The 17907-nt window shown below is 42.0% G+C and overlaps 1 protein-coding gene across 1 annotated transcript in view; it reads left to right on the top strand.

Moving 5' to 3' along the window:
• Positions 1 to 907: 907 nt before the first annotated feature.
• Positions 908 to 17907, top strand: part of LOC110527466 (parapinopsin) — a 25042-nt gene continuing 8042 nt past the window's right edge. Inside the window, exon 1 of the mRNA XM_036982880.2 lies at positions 908 to 1912. Within this exon, the coding sequence (XP_036838775.1) occupies positions 1543 to 1912 (370 nt within the window). The 5' untranslated portion in view covers positions 908 to 1542. The remainder of the gene's footprint in view (positions 1913 to 17907) is intronic.

Below are 17907 nucleotides of genomic sequence, written 5' to 3'. Positions count from 1 at the left end.
TAAGTTGAAATCACTGCGACTGCTTGATGTTCTGAGGATGTCCTGACAACAAGGCACCACGTGAAATATTATCACATATGAAGTGTTCTCATTTCACATTTGAAAGGTTATGTGAAAATTAATTGTACATGTGGAATGAATTTTACATTTGCAAAACTTGTGAAATCATGTGGTTTTTACATAAGGGTTTTTGACTCATCAATACTTATTGTGGACTTTAAACATATTTCATTCTTTCCCTATAGTATTTATAATGTTCTGTGATTGTGCTATATCTGCTGAAAGACTTAGAACCGTCATGGAAGTGTCATAGGCTCTGTGCTGCATTGCTCATCATTCTACAAAGATTATAGGGAAGCAGGGAACAGTAAACGTCATATTATGTGGAATAGAGAGGGAACATCAGTGAGAATCCATGTCCTTCATGTTCAAGTAAAGCAGAATCTCGGAGATAGAGTTGTGGTTGAACTCAATCCCCCGATGATCACCTATGAAAGGGCAGTCTTTTTCAGCCCCCAAATGAAAATGAACACATGAAACATGAAACACCTTTCTATGCCATTGTGTAGAACAAACCCTTCCTTTGGGTTTGTGTCATTTGTAAATAACTTATTTAATAAATTCAATAGGAATGGAATTAGTTTAGTGTTATTAATCATAATGACCACTGGTAGTTGAAGTTCCTGCTTACCCACCATAAAATAGGCTACCAGGGGCTTGTCCCCTTTGGACTTGTTTGCGTGATAGATCTCAGAAATGACTCACCTGTCAGGGAATGGGTGAGTTACACCAACACACAAGGGGAAGGCAACAATGCTTTTCTCTCTACTTGGTAGGCGGTATATTTTTTTATTGCGTCATTATGTTACGCTCTAGTCGCCTTCGCGACAGATAAACGCAACCCATTGGCACTACTAAAGGAAGGCCAACCAAAATAAGCGCGCTCAGTCTATGCGTTCTAATCTGAACGTGGTGGAGCTATGAGAAGATAAGTGCCATTGGATTGTATTCGTCTGTGCCATAGCTTTTGGAGAGAGACAAGCCAACTAAAGTAACCTTCTAATAATAATCTTATTATAATACTTCGACTAGTTTTATTTTACGCAAGTATAGTGTATTTTACGCAAGTGTTATATGGTGATGACCTGATTCCTGTTTGGATTCATCTGGATTGATCGGATATTAGTGGCTATTATTATTGATTTATCATTATTATTGATTTATCATTACTATTTCTATTTCCATTAAACATAATTTTTAACTCCAATTTGCAACACCATAATTGTCTACTACGGTTTCCAAGCGGAATGAGCCTGTTTTGCACCTCTTGAGGATACAAGGAGTCTGGATTCATGTTCAGAAAATGAAGTTTAAGTTTTTTACCGTGGGCTCTATACTACCACCTCTAGCCTATAACTCTGTCGGCAGTTGATATTGCCAATTGAAAACGTGATGCTGTTGCCTATTGTTGTTCACTGACGGTTGAAATATTATAATTGTATCTCCATGTGAAACATTCTCGAATGTGGATCACTGCAAACGATGTATACCGAGGTGGCTAATTTAAACTTCAGCTCTAATGGAAGCATCGAGGATCCACTGAGCTCTCTGGATCAAGAATGGAACGAGCCCCCGGCGAAAAGACTGTCTCGGACCGGACACCATGTGATGTCCGTCTTCCTTGGATCTATTATGGTTTTTGGTTTCATCAATAACCTGGTGGTATTGATCCTGTTTATTAAGTTCAAAACTCTGCGGACTCCTGTGAACATGCTTTTGCTGAACATCAGCGTGAGTGACATGCTGGTGTGCCTCTGTGGCACCACGCTCAGCTTTGCATCCAGTCTACAGGCACGCTGGCTGTACGGGAAGCACGGGTGCATGTGGTACGGCTTCGCCAACTCTTGTTTCGGTGAGCTAAGTAAGCTGTTACGTAACAAAATAGTCACCAAAGTAACTATATGTTTTTCACAATTACACAATCAAAGCCTCGATGCCTCATCAATGTGTTTAAGGAAATCATGGTGCCAAAGAGTTGATTCACCTTATCAACCTGCTAATAATCAGAATCAGCTGCGTAAGGACGTTTACTCTCCAGGAACAGGGTTGGAGAGTCCTGAACTAGGGATTGTCTGTAGGTAATTTGTATCAGATAATGTTGCCGATGAAAGGTGCAGTGTGGGGTACAGAGATTAAATTATTGGAGCGAAGTGATGGACTTCCACTTTCGGATCTCCTGCGTGCCACAAGACCGTGTTGGCCCACAATTGTTCCTGATGTCACACATACAGCAGAATTGTCTTATGGATAGTGTTTTGTCAGCAGTTACATCAGTTTAATTGTGACTCCAGTCCTCTGACGTGTGAAGTTATTGCTTCTGTACTCTCACTGCCTTGTCAAACCGAGAAAGAGAGGGATTGAGACTTGATTTGCCCCTACAAAAAAAAGTCCATTATTTCGAATCCAAATCAAATCAATGTATAGGTTGTGCACACATATTTTGCAGACGTTAAGGTTTAGCGAAATGTTTATGTTTCTAGCTCTAACAGTGCAGTAATACCTAACAATACATAATCCCCCCAAAATCTAACGAGCAATGTCCATGTCAGGAACATAAATATATATGTATATAATGGTGTGTATGGACAGTAATATGAGTAGGAAAGCAGTGTACAGCAGTAGTTATATGACGAGCCTGGACTAGAATACAGTATAAATAAATATGATGTGGGACTCACTCACTGTAAATCAAATGGAGATGAAAGAGCAGCAGGAGGAGTGGGGATGAACACACTTTCAAAAGGTGCACTCAGGAGGGGAATTGAGAAGTGAGTGCATGCCAGGATTTGAATATCATTATCATTTAATTATCATTGAATATTAAAAAAAGGAGAATGCATAACCATGTCCTGTTTCTTAAAATGCCCATTTGTTACGTCTTCTAGCTACCCTGAGATTATATTATTCCACCAGTGTTCTACAGCCTGCTATGTTGCTCTTTACCACAAAAAAATGTAGAACAAATTGTCTCAGCAATAAGTCTGCCAAAGCCTCTTTGCAGCTGGAGTCAAGAGTACTGCACTGAGGCGACATGTGTGCCCATGCACACCAGGCTATTTCCGGAGACAGATTGTAGCTTTTGTGCCTTGATATCAGGAACTGGTGGCGAAAAGTTTGATTAAACGATTCAGAGACTAAAACGAATAAATCACCATTTAAGGAGAGTTACTCGATATACAATCCCAAAATCAGCGGCTCTTCTTGCAGGCTGTATATCCTTATGTCGGAGCATTGCGAAGTGTAGGTCGGTATTTTTGACCTGGTTACTTGTGCATTGAACAAACAGCAACTTTTCGGTATGTTTTGTTATTTCTGTACAACATAAAATCAACTATGAAGTTGGCTTTTTTACAACGGGGGGGATCAATAGAAAATAATGTTTGTTTTCCACAATTTGTCGGTGTGGTCAAGGTGAATTCCTTCAATATCGACTCGGAGTATCTCTGCCTTCTAGAATTTCTCTCAGCCCAGCCCATTTGTCTCTGGTTTGAGGGGCAAAACTAGGGCAATTCTCAGTGTTTGCGACATCACATGTTGTTTTGAAAACGGGCTGAGGTGTGTTTATGGTTGATAAGAAGGTCAGTCTGTTCATGGGATAGCAGAGCACTGAGCCCAGAACCTGTTAGGCCATAGCCCTGCCTGGCTGTTGGCTTGCTAGGCTACCCTCTGCAGTTGTTAGGTAGAATAAAAGATAAGGAGAGTCTTCTGGGCCTTTGTGCGTTTACCAATCAGGTCATGTTTTTTTTTCTCAGTAATATCAACTGTTGGAGTAATTGTGTCACAGGCAAGCTCTTATTTTCTGAGCTGATTATTTAACAAGCAGCTAACGAGCTCACAATTTCAAACAATGGGTTAACTGTTTATGACAACCGTTTATTATAGAACTACAAACTAGAAATGAACAGTTTATAAAATATTTATAAACCATTATAAATAACCCCAGGTGGGAAGGGTAGGCAACAACACATCCGCCACCCTGACTCTCAACATGGGGGCCCCTCGGGAGTTCATGCTTAGTCCCCTCCTGTACTCTCTGTTCACCCAAGACTGTGTGGCCACGCACAACTCCAACACCATTATTAAGTTTGCAGTCAGCACGATAGTGGTAGGCCTGATCACCCTGACGACAATGAGCCAGCCTATAGGGAGGAGGTCAGAGACCTGGCAGTGTGGTGCCAAGACTACAACCTCTCCCTCAACGTCAGCAAGACAAGGGAGCTGACTGTGGACTACAGAACTACAGAAACGGAGGGGAGAGTACACCCCCATTCACATCAACGGGGCTGTAGTAGAGTGCTTCAAGTTCCTTGGTGTCCACATTACAAAGGACCTATCATGGTCCAAACACACCAACACAATCGTGAAGACGGTACGACAATGCCTCTGAAAAGATTTAGCATGGGTCTTCAGATCCTCAAAAAGATCTACAGCTGCACCATTGAGAGCATCTTGACTGGCTGAATCACCGCTTGGTATGGCAACTGCTTGCCATCCGACCGTAAGGCGTTACAGAGGGTACATCACTGGGGCAGAGCTCCCTGCCATCCAGGTCCTCTATACCAGGTGGTGTCAAAGACTCCAGCCACCCATGTCATAGACTGGTTTCTCTGCTACCGCAAGGCAAGCGGTACTGGAGCGAAAAAATGCTCAAAAGGCTCCTGAACAGCTTCTACCCCCAAGCCATAAGATAGTTAATCATATGGCTACCCAGACTATCTGCATTGACCCCCTTTTTCTTGCACTGGCTCTATACACACATACTACACTGACATTCCAACACACGCATGCACATACACACACACAAAACACACATGCATATTGATGCCTTGCACACACACTCACACATAGGCACACATTCACACTCTTTACATATGCTGCTGCTACTCTGTTTGTTATCTATCCTGATTGCCTAGTCCCTTTTACCCCAACCTACATGTACATACTCTATTACCTCAGTCACCTCAACTACCTCGTACCCCTGCACATTGACTCCGTACTCCTTGTATATAGCCTTGTTATTGTTATTTTATTGTGTTACTAATTCTTCTTTTTTTTGGTGCAAATGTCATACGTTTTAACCCTGCATTGTTAGGAAAGGGCTCATAAGTAAGCATTTCACGGTAAAGTCTACACTCGTAGAAAAAAAGGGTTCCAAAAAGGTTATTTGGCTGTCCCCATAGGAGAACTCTTTCTGGTTCCAGGTAGAACTCTTGTGGGTTCATGTAGAACCCTTTACACAGAGGGTTCTACATGAATGTAGAACCCTCTGTATAAAGGGTTCTACATGGATCACAAAAAGGGTTCTACCTGGGACCAAAAAGGGTTCTTCAAAGGGCTCTCATATGGGGACATACAAAGAACCAGTTTAGGTTCTAGATAGCACCTTTTTCCTAAGAGTGTACAGCTGTTGTATTGGGTGCATGTGACAGATCAAATGTGATTTTGATTTGAATATGAGTATTTGAGAGGGGTTACACTACTGCAATTTGGATTATACCAATGCTTCCCTCTATTGGAGCATAGTAGTGTTGATGTCAAAGTGTTATGTTAATTTATTAGGGTGCAGTACATGGTGTTCCAGAATCCAGAAACTCCAAACCACATTCATTTTACACCCTGGCCTTTTAGTGGACAAAATGTACCCAATAGAGGTGTGGGTAGGTTTTCCAGAACAGCAGCCCATTCCACAATGACACAGTGAAGATGACAGACATTTTTCTCACCTACAAGTCCCTATACTCCTCCCCTGGTTAAAAATGGCCATCCAGCCTCCTCTCCGCTGGTTGTCACTATTGGTCCACCAAGGTGACCTCAACCTTTGAGATGGAATCTGCAGGATGGCGTGTGAACTGTGAATGGCCACTGAAATACCAAGACATTTCTCCCTCTGTGAGTCACACCGCACCGAGCACAAAGTCAGCCCCACCCACTCTCTCCATCCATTCCCTGTTTCTCAGTATTGCTCAGGGCTTAGCTTAACTCCACCGCAGGTGGTGGGTGGTGGGATACCATAGAAATAAACTTACTAGAACCGGCATCCCCATTGAAGTCAATGTGCCATGATGGGTGGACCAGCGACCACAAAGTAAAGCAGGAAGAGTAACTATATTTCTATGTGCCATACTGTGCGCAGTTGAAACCCTCTGCAGAAGACGTGTACACAAATTGCACTGCAGTGGTCAGTAATATGCTGTTAGTTATGAGATCAATATAGATGTAGGAACTTCACTCTGAGCAAAGTGGACGCACCTTGCATAATCATATAATATAATGTTCAATAATTTAGACTTTATGCCCCTACTACTGTTGAATAATTAACAGATGACCTGGGCCTCTGAAGCATCTTGGGTAGTTAAATTAAGAGAGGTTACCATGCAAAGTCACTTGGCAGATGGCAACGTAATAGGCTACAGCTGTTGAGTGGGGTCCTCATTCCGAACCTAGCCTCCCGGCCATCCGCTAACCAATCAGTCCCGAAAGTGGAGGTCTGAAGCAAAAACAGCTCCCGAACGTCTACTCTTCTCCAAAAAATAGACTACAACCACAAACTTTTAGGTCTACTCTCCAAAAGACAGCCTCCAAACAGAAGGGATCCACACACCTCTGCACAACCATAAACATTTATCTTTATCTGGAATGGATCTTTTGTCCTGTGTTCAAGCGTGGCAGAGCCCAAATCTCTGTTTTCGACTGTAATCTGGAGGGGCGCTGATAGACATGATTAAAACGAGCTTTTAGGTTAGAACATGCTGTCCTGTGTTGTGAGGAGGACCTTCTGGAGTGTAGGAAGAACACTCACAGAAATGAACTAACATGGGATGGAGATGGTGGGAGATTGGAAGATCAGATTACACAAGTCGTCATGGTTCAAAGCATGGTGTAATGGCTGCTTTAGATTTAAACCCAAAGTGACTGTATGTACATAGAATGACATACAAATGTAGAAGGCAGTATGTACTCTGTAAAAAATGACTCTTTGGATCAACTCCCAAAAATGTTACAAGTATATGCGTTAGGTTTCCTCAATTGAAAAAAAGTATATTTGTTGAAACCAAATATATGATTCAATGCCAACTGTTATATTTGATTATTAAAAAAACCTAGATTTCAAGTTGCAACCTATTTCTTTCAAAACTCACCTTGGTTAAACCTAATAAATAACATAAATACTAAATAATATACAACACAATTTTACCAAGTCGATTTTTCACTTTGGAATTAACTATCGGATTGACTTCAATTGGGTTCCAAACAATTAAATCTATTTCCCGGTAGTCAAGATACTGTATTAAGTTGGTTCCATAACTCAAAACACTTTCTTTAAATAAGACTTATTTTAAGCAAATTGTGACCATTTCTTTAATATCACAGTACATACACAGATATCAATTAAGGTTTAGTGCTGGCAGTAAACATATAATCATGAAAAACAAAATACAGAACACATTACCTGGAATGTAATTCACTCGCACGGGTGGCCAAAAATAACCAAATGAAAGACACACCCCACAATAGGCCACACCCCCAATTATTATGTTAGGCTGCCTCTACATTGCACCCACCGCTATGCAATGCAAATGTCCATGAAGTGTTGAAAGCAATTTAGAAGCTTTCCTTCAATAAAAAAAAATAACATACATCTATCAAATGTGGCTAGAGCTGGCCGCCCGGCCAAACTGAGCAATCGGGGAAGAAGGGCCTTGGTCAGGTAGGTGACCAAGAACCAGATGGTCACTCTAACAGAGCTCTAGAGTTCCTCTGTGGAGATGGGAGAACCTGAAGGACAACCATCTCTGCAGCACTCCACCAATCAGGCCTTTATGGTTGAGTGACCAGACTTTTTACAAAAGGCACCTAAAGACTCTCAGACCATGAGAAACAAGATTCTCTGAGCTAATGAAACCAAGATTGAACTCTTTGGCCTGATTTCTGAGCGTCACGTCTGGAAGAAACCTGGCACCATCCCTACGGTGAAGCATGTTGGTGGCAGCATCATGCTGTGGGGATGATTTTCATTGCAGGGACTGGGAGACGAGTCAGGATTGAGGCAAAGATAAATGGAGCAAAGTACAGAGAGATCCTTGATGAAAACCTGCTCCAGAGCACTCATGACCTCAGACTGGGGCGAAGGTTCACCTTCCAACAGGACAACGACCATAAGCACACAGCTCTGAATGTCCTTGAGTGGCCCGGACTTGAACCCGATCAAACATCTTTGGAGAGACCTGAAAATAGCTGTGCAGCAACGCTCCCCATCCAACCTGACAGAGCTTGAGAGGCTCTGCAGAGAGGAATGGGAGAAACTCCCCAAATACAGGTGTGCCAAGCTTGTAGCATCATACCCAAGAAGACTCGAGGCTGTAATCACTGCCAAAGGTTGGGCTAGTAACCGAAAGGTTGCTAGGTCGAATCCCGAGCTGACAAAGGTAAAAATCTGTCATTCTGCCCCTGAACAAGGCAGTTAACCCACTGTTCCAAGGGTGTCATTGTAAATAAGATTTTGTTCTTAACTGACTTGCCTAGTTAAATAAATAAAATGTAAAAAAAATAAGGTACTGAGTAAAGGGTCTGAATATTTATGTAGATGTGATATTTCAGTTTTTAAAATAAATTTGCCATTATGGGGTATTGTGTGTAGATTGATGAGGGGAAAACAACTATTTAATACATTTTAGAAGAAGATGTAACAAAATGTGGAAAAAGTCAAGGGGTCTGAATACTTTCCGAAGGCACTTTGTGACTCCATACATCTAATTGAATTATATATTAAGAATGTATGTAATGCCCACTGATATATGTATAACATACATTCTGTGTAAATTACTGGATGTATACTATAGCTTGCTTGGTAAGTTATCGGTATTGGTTCACTGTTTATTGTGGATCTATTTATAGAAAATAGTCATATTGAGATAGTTACATTCTGATACACTTGAGAAAATATAATTACTCTGTAAGGGCGACCCATAGGTTGATGAGATACCAAATAAAAAAATGAATGGGCAAATTAATCGATGAAAACCTTGGGAAATTCATAATGTATCATTTGGCACGGAGGTTTCTCAAGAGGGGAAATGTTGCTTTATATACAATCAGGGACTCCTATGAGATGTCCAGATGGAATTGAATATTGAATATTGGCATATGAGAAACCTGGGCATGATAAACGGACCATGGTCTGAGTCTGACTGTCTCTCTAGTCTCTTGGTGGAGGGAAGAGGGTTAAATGACATGGATGAACTCGGCCGCTTCCTCATCTGCACTGACAGGTCGGCTCCCCTAGGGGTCAACCAGAGGGAAGAGCCAATCACTGGCCTTGCTGCTGTAGCGTCTTTTCCGCCCTCTGGTCCTCGAAGGAGGGAGTGTGATTGTGTGCCTTGCACTGATTGAGTCAAAGAAATGTAACTGGGGAGCGGAGCGGAGTAGATTGAATATCCAATCTGTAATGACAGGCATGCAGCATGTGCACACTGTTGCGAGCTACAGAGCTTAGGCAGGCTGTTTCTGAATTTCACACCTCTTTCTCACCGCTCGATAAATTAGTGAACGTATGTTGAAAGATTACCAGTCGGGGCTCAGAGGTCCTTATTAAAGCAACAGCATCTTCCTACAGCAACATTTTCATTTGCAGCAGCATTTATATAATAATAATAATATATTGTATTTGTGCCTTTCAAGATACCTAGGGACACTTACAGAGTAAAACATAAAATAGCCAAAATAAACATGACAAGACTTAGAGCCAAATGCATTACAACAAAGGCGCATGGTACTCCAAAAATAGCAAGACAATTAATACATGGGGGAAAACAGCAACAACAGCAATAACAAAGTCAAGCTCATGAAGGCAGTTGAAATCGAGAGGCTACTTGAATGACCTCTGTAATACGATAGGTAGAGAAAAAAAATCAAAAGAGCTAGACGGTTTAAAACGCTATAGGCTGAATGCTAGTCTGAAATGGTTGTTTTTGAAGATTTGGATGGAGTCGGAATCGGGGAGTTCAGAGGTGAGAGAGTTCTAGAGAGTGAAGGCACGATCCCCCACAGAGTGTAGTCTGGTGAGGGGAGCGACCAGTAAGCCTGAGTCAGAGGATGGAAGGCTGCGGGTGGGGGTGTAGATGTGTAGCATGTCAGAGAGACAGGAGGGAGCCAAGCCAAGCGAGGATTTGTAAGGTGCACATTTTGAGCTTCAGAAAGTTTGAGCTTATCCACGATTTGATGTATTTTAAACAGCTGATGCGTGATGGTCGGGGGGTCAGAGGTAGGTTTGGATTGAACATAGATTTGTGTGTCATCAGTGGAATTGGAGACCATGTTGGGGGATGATATGGCCAAGGGGTATATGTACAGTTTGGCTTAATACAGTTAAACTCAGTTTTCACAATTCCTGATTCCTTAATCCTAGTACAAATTCCCTGTCTTAGGTCAGTTAGGATCACCACTTCATTTTAAGAATGTGAAATGTCAGAATAATAGTAGAGAGAAGGATTTATTTCAGCTTTTATTTCTTTCATCACATTCCAAGTGGGTCAGAAGTTTACATATACTCAATTAGTATTTGGTAGCATTGCCTTTAAATTGTTAAACTTGGGTCAAACATTTCGAGTAGCCTTCCACAAGCTTCCCACAATAAGTTGGGTGAATTTTGGCCCATTCCTCCTGACAGAGCTGGTGTAACTGAGTCAGGTTAATAGGCCTCCTTGCTCGCACACGCTTTTTCAGTTCTGCCCACAAATTTTCTATTCGATTGAGGTCAGGGCTTTGTGATGGCCACTCCAATACCTTGACTTTGTTGTCCTTAAGCCATTTTGCCATTTGGAAGTGTGCTTGGGGTCATTGTGTCATGTCTGCCCTCCGGTGCTTGAGGGCGCAAGGCTGCCCTGCATCACGCACTCCTATCATCCATTACGCACACCTGCCTTCCCTCGTCACGCACATCAGCGATATTGGACTCACCTGGACTCACTCATCACCTGTTATTACCGCCACAATATATTTGTCAGTTCCCCAGCTCTGTTCCCCGCTTCTGCGTTGAGTGTTTTTGTCTGTGTTACTCGTTAGTAGTTAGTTGATGCTGTTCCTGTCTCGCTGCCCTGCATCGCGTACTCCTATCATCCATTACGCACACCTGCCTTCCCTCGTCACGCGCATATTGGACTCACCTGGACTCACCTGGACTCACTCATCACCTGTTATTACCTCCCTTGTATTTGTCAGTTCCCCAGCTCTGTTCCCCGCTGCTGCGTTGAGTGTTTCTGTCTGTGTTACTCGTTTGCTGACGCTGTTCCTGTCTCATTCCATGTCCGTTCTACATTACATTTTTGACTCCCCGTACCTGCTTCGCCTCTCTAGCGTCATTCCATGTGACACATTGTCCATTTGGAAGACCCATTTGCGACCAAGCTTTCACTGACTGATGTCTTGAGATGTTGCTTCAGTACATCCACATAATGTTCCTTCCTCATCATGCCATCTATTTTGTGAAGTGCACCAGACCCTCCTGCAGCAAAGCACCCCCACAATGCTGCCACCTCCGTGCTTCACAGTTGGGATGGTGTTCTTCGGCTTGCAAGCCTCCCCCTTTTTCCTCCAAACATAACGATGGTCATTATGGCCTAACAGTTCTATTTATGTTTCATCAGACCAGAGGACATTTCTCCAAAAAGTACAATCTTTGTCCCCTGTGCATTTGAAAACCGTAGTCTGGCTTTTTTATGGCAGTTTTGGAGCGGTTTTGGAGCAGTTCCTTGCTCAGCGGCCTTTCAGGTTATGTCGATATAGGACTTGTTTTACGGTGGATATAGATATCTTTGTGCCTTTTTCCTCCAGCATCTTCACAAGGTCCTTTGCTGTTGTTCTGGGATTGATTTGAACTTTTCGCACCAAAGTACATTCATCTCTAGGAGACAGAACGCGTCTCCTTCCTGAGCGGTATGACGACTTCGTGGTACCATGTTGTTTATACTTGCATACTATTGTTTGTACAGATGAACGTGGTACCTTCAGGCGTTTGGAAATTGCTCCCAAGGATGAACCAGACTCTTGGAGGTCTACAATTGTTTTCTGAGGTCTTGGCTGATTTCTTTTGATTTTCCCATGATGACAAGCAAAGAGGCACTGAGTTTGAAGGTAGGCCTTGAAATACATACACAGGTACACATCCAATTAACTCAAATTATGTCAATTAGCCTATCAGAAGCTTCTAAAGCCATGACATCATTTTCTGGAATATTCCAAGTTGTTTAAAGGCACAGTCAACTTAGTGTATGTACATTTCTGACCCACTGGAATTGTGATAAGTGAATATAAGTGAAATAATCGGTCTGTAAACAATTGTTGGAAAAATGACTTGCATCATGCACAAAGTAGATTCCCAGTTACCTCTCCAAAATCAAATGATAGATCCTAGATGAACTGTGTGGTTAAATCTTCCACAATATACAAGCAAAATGTATATTTCTATTCAATGATTTCAACTTTAAGACCTATACATTGACATAACATTACCATTATAATGTCCAATTGTCCAAAACAATTAGCAATTTCTCAAAATATATGACCATAATCCACACCATAGAATCATATTTAAATATTTTTTCTATCACCTAAAATTATATTTAAATATGTTTTCTATTACCTAGAATTATAATTAACTATTTTTTTCTATTACCTAGAATTATAATTAAATCTTTTTTTTCTGTTACCTAGAATTATAATTAAATCTTTTTTTTCTGTTACCTAGAATTATAATTAACTATTTTTTTCTGTTACCTAGAATTATGATTGGCTATTTTTTTCTATTAACATACAATAAATTACATGAATTGTAATTGTTGGGCCTGGGGGTTGTGTGTGAAGAGCCTGAAGACAGAGAGAGTTAATTAAGATGGGTGGGCATGCTACTGCTTGTAGAGATTAGTCAGTTTGGGCTGAATACTCTCCTCTTGGCTGGACAGGGTAACCGTGACAGGGGGTTTTGTTAATCATCTGTGTGTCTTCATTATACAGGGGGCTGGAGGATCATAGGGGGTTCCTGTTTGGGCTCTGTAAATAGTTGTCATTAGCATAGACAGGTTAGGTAACTGATGGAGAAAGCAAACGTTCACAGCGGGCAGAGCATCTGTGACATTTTCCATTGTGTGATTCACTGTAGAAAAAGCACTGGAGCATCTGAGTTGCCTTTTTACAGGTGCGTGGAAATAATTTGATTATATCATAGAAGAAAAGAAAGATCCACACACTGCTATAACCAGTATCACTTCAGTTGATCCATTGTGTGATTCGCTGGAATCGGTTCTGGGTAGGATGGAATACAGAACACAGTATACCACTAGCTGCTGTGACAGATAATGGACCGATGTAATTGATGGCAGTGATAGGAGTATCAGTAGGGAATAAGAGGGATTTTGACACTTTAGTTGCTCAACTTTGGGATTTGATTAAGCCATCTGTACATGTTGCTAATACCCTGCAGGCATTTCCCATAATGTCTTATTCCAAATGCATAATATGAACCACTTGATCAGCTGTCAATTAAATCATATCTGATAACGCAGTAATTACAGTGGAACATATGGTGTGATGCAGTGACTCATTTACAGAAAATGCATCATTTCAACACAGCACCTCATACCCCTATACACACATACCGCAGTCACACTCACACACACACACGCACGCACTTAACTTGCCATGATGGTGAGAAATATTATATGAAAGGAAAATGTATTTTCTCATCTATTTTCTCATTTCGTTGATATGTGATGTGAAAACAAGCCCTGTCAGGGGCCTTTACTGTAGACGCCCTGAGAGTCTCTCTCTCTCACTTGTGTGTGTGTCCACGTGCATGCGCACGTGCACGTTTTTGTCTGTGGGTGTGTGCATAGACCTGCATGCGTGTCTTCACTTCCCATAATAGACTTGTCAAGGAAGAGCGGTGGCTGGAGACCGGCTTTCTTTGTGGGAACGATCACCTTGACTCTAACAACTTTGATGCTATATGATGTCTGGAGTGGCTCCTTGTATTACTCCCCCTATCTATTTGTTTCCAAGATTGAGATGTCCCTGTCTGTCCTGGGTTATGCCAGGAACCTGCCCCTGGGCTAGACAGGAAGAGAAGGTCTTTCAGCAGGAACACGCTCACTGAGCTGGGATACTACAAAAACCCTGACATCTTGTCTCACTCACTCACACACACACACACACACACACACACACACACACACACACACACACACACACACACACACACACACACACACACACACACACACACACACACACACACAAATCAAAAACACCCTGGGTGGCCTAGCTTGTTTCTGTGGTCTAATTCTGTCAGTGAAGAGGGATTCCCAAACTACAGTGCAGATAGGCTACATACAGTGCATTCCGAAATTATTCAGACCTCTTGACTTTTTCCACATTGCACATTGTGTTATGTTACAACCTTATTTTAAAATTGGATGGGCCACTCAAGGACATTCAAAGACTTGTCCCGAAGCCACTCCTACGTTGTCTTGGCGCTCAGTCTGAGGTCCTGAGCGCTCTGGAGCAGGTTTTCATCAAGGATCTCTCTGTACTTTTCTCTGTGAATCTTTTCCTCAACCCTGACTAGTTCCCAGTCCCTGCCGCTGAAAAACATCCGCACAGCATGATGCTGCCACCACCATGCTTCAACGTAGGGATGGTGCCAGGTTTCCTCCAGACGTGACGCTTGCCATTTAGGCCAAAGCGTTCAATCTTGGTTTCATCAGACCAGAGAATCTTGTTTCTCGTGGTCTGAGAGTCTTTAGGTACCTTTAGGCAAACTCCAAGTGGACTGTCATGTGCCTTTTACCGAGGAGTGGCTTCCGTCTGGCCACTCTACCATAAAGTCCTGATTGGTAGAGTGCTGCAGAGATGGTTGCCCTTCTGGAAGGTTCTCCCATCTCGACAGAGGAACTCTGGAGCTCTGTCAGAGTGACCATTGGGTGTTTGGTCTACTCCCTGACCATGGCCCTTATTTCCCAGATTGCTCAGTTTGGCCGGGTGGCCAGCTCTAGGAAGAGTCTTGGTGGTTGCAAAACGTTTCCATTTAACAATGATGGAGGCCGCTGTGTTCTTGGGGACCTTCCAGGCTGCAGAAATGTTTTGGTACTCTTCTCCAGATCTGTGCCTTGACACAATCCTATCTCGGAGCTCAGCAGACAATTCCTTCGACCTCATGGCTTGGTTTTTGCTCTGACATGCACTGTCAACTGTAGGACCTTATATAGACAGGTATGTGCCTTTCCAAATCATGCCCAATCAATTGAATTTACCACAGGTGGACTCCAGTCAAGTTGTAGAATCATCTCAACAATGATCAATGGAAACAAGATGCACCTGAGCTCAATTTCGAGTCTCATAGCAAAGGGTCTGAATACTTATGTAAATAAGGTAAGACATTTGCCAAATTGTCTAAAAACCTGTTTTTGCTTTGTCATTATGGGGTATTGTGTGTAGATTGAGGGAAAAACACAATTTCATCCATTTTAGAATAAGGCTGTAACGTAACAAAATGTGGGAAGGAGAAGGTGTCTGAATACTTTTCCAAATGCACTGTAGGTTTAAACTCACCCAAGGATATTATAATTACAAAGGAAGTTATAATCATGTAAGTGTTTAATAAGTATTTATATTAGTATTTATTTACTGTTTACAAGTATTTATAATTGTAGAAGACTTTGCAGGCTTGAGACATGTAACGTGGTTTGCACATATTAATATTAATAATGTGCGTGTCAATTTCTCCTGGCTGAAAGTGGAGGAGAGATTGACTTCATCACAACTGTTATTTATGAGAGGTATTGACATGTTGAAAGCACCGAGCTGTCTGTCTAAACTACTGGCACGCAGCTCGGACACCCATATGCATACCCTACAAGACATGCCACAAGAGGTCTCTTCACAGTCCCCATGTCCAGAACAAACTATGGGAGGCACACACTACTGCATAGAGCCATGACTACATGGAACTCTATTCCACATCAGGTTTCTGACACAAGCAGTAAAATTAGATTTAAAAAACAGATAAAAAAAAACACCTTATGGAACAGCGGGGACTGTGAAGCAACACAAACATTGGCACAGACAGACAGACACACACACACACACACACACACACATACGCACTATACATACACATGGATTTAGTACTGTAGATTTGTGGTAGTGGTAGAGTAGGGGCCTGAGGGCACAGGGTGTGTTGTGAAATCTGTGAACGTATTGTAATGTTTTAAAATGGTATAAACTGCCTTAATTTAGCTGGAACCCAGGAAGAGTAGCAGCAGCTAATGGGGATCCATAATAAATACAAATACAAATGCATACAGTACAAGCATCATATGATATTCCCCTTGAAGTGATAAGATATGTTTGGGGTTTTTAAGTGGCTAAATTAAAGTATTATCCGGTAAATCTTGCTATCTAGAACCTAAAACGGTTATTCTGCTGTCCCCATAGGATAACCCTTTTTGATTCCAGGTAGAACCCTTTTGGGTTCCGTGTAAAAACCCTTTCCAAAGAGAGTTCTACACGGAACCCAAAAGAGTTCTACCTGGAACCAAAAAGGGTTCTATCTGGAACCAAAAAGGGTTATCCTATGGGGACAGCCAAAGAACCCGTTTGGAAACCTTTTATCTAAGAGTGTAGAAATCCGGTATAGAGGACCATATGTATATGATTACTGGACTTGTCACTCCTAGCTGATAACCCACTACAGTACACAACTTCTCACAGATCCCACTGGACTTAGACTACTGAAGGCAGTTTGCTTTCAAAATGTACAGTGCCTTGCGAAAGTATTCGGCCCCCTTGAACTTTGCGACCTTTTGCCACATTTCAGGCTTCAAACAAAGATATAAAACTGTATTTTTTTGTGAAGAATCAACAACAAGTGGGACACAATCATGAAGTGGAATGACATTTATTGGATATTTAAAACTTTTTTAACAAATCAAAAACTGAAAAATTGGGCGTGCAAAATTATTCAGCCCTTTTACTTTCAGTGCAGCAAACTCTCTCCAGAAGTTCAGTGAGGATCTCTGAATGATCCAATGTTGACCTAAATGACTAATGATGATAAATACAATCCACCTGTGTGTAATCAAGTCTCCGTATAAATGCACCTGCACTGTGATAGTCTCAGAGGTCCGTTAAAAGCGCAGAGAGCATCATGAAGAACAAGGAACACACCAGACAGGTCCGAGATACTGTTGTGAAGAAGTTTAAAGCCGGATTTGTATACAAAAAGATTTCCCAAGCTTTAAACATCCCAAGGAGCACTGTGCAAGCGATAATATTGAAATGGAAGCTGTATCAGACCACTGCAAATCTACGAAGACCTGGCTGTCCCTCTAAACCTTCAGCTCATACAAGGAGAAGACTGATCAGAGATGCAGCCAAGAGGCCCATGATCACTCTGGATGAACTGCAGAGATCTACAGCTGAGGTGGGAGACTCTGTCCATAGGACAACAATCAGTCGTATATTGCACAAATCTGGCCTTTATGGAAGAGTGGCAAGAAGAAAGCCATTTCTTAAAGATATCCATAAAAAGTGTTGTTTAAAGTTTGCCACAAGCCACCTGGGAGACACACCAAACATGTGGAAGAAGGTGCTCTGGTCAGATGAAACCAAAATGGAACTTTTTGGCAACAATGCAAAATGTTATGTTTGGCGTAAAAGCAACACAGCTCATCACCCACCATACCCACTGTCAAACATGGTGGTGGCAGCATCATGGTTTGGGCCTGCTTTTCTTCAGCAGGGACAGGGATGATGGTTAAAATTGATGGGAAGATGGATGGAGCCAAATACAGGACC

This window comes from Oncorhynchus mykiss, chromosome 7 (genome assembly GCF_057628025.1).
Source record: "Oncorhynchus mykiss isolate SJ-2025 chromosome 7, ASM5762802v1, whole genome shotgun sequence".
Taxonomy (NCBI): Eukaryota; Metazoa; Chordata; class Actinopteri; order Salmoniformes; family Salmonidae; genus Oncorhynchus; species Oncorhynchus mykiss.
Note: the sequence above shows the minus strand (reverse complement) of the source record. Positions and strands in the feature narration are given on the sequence as shown.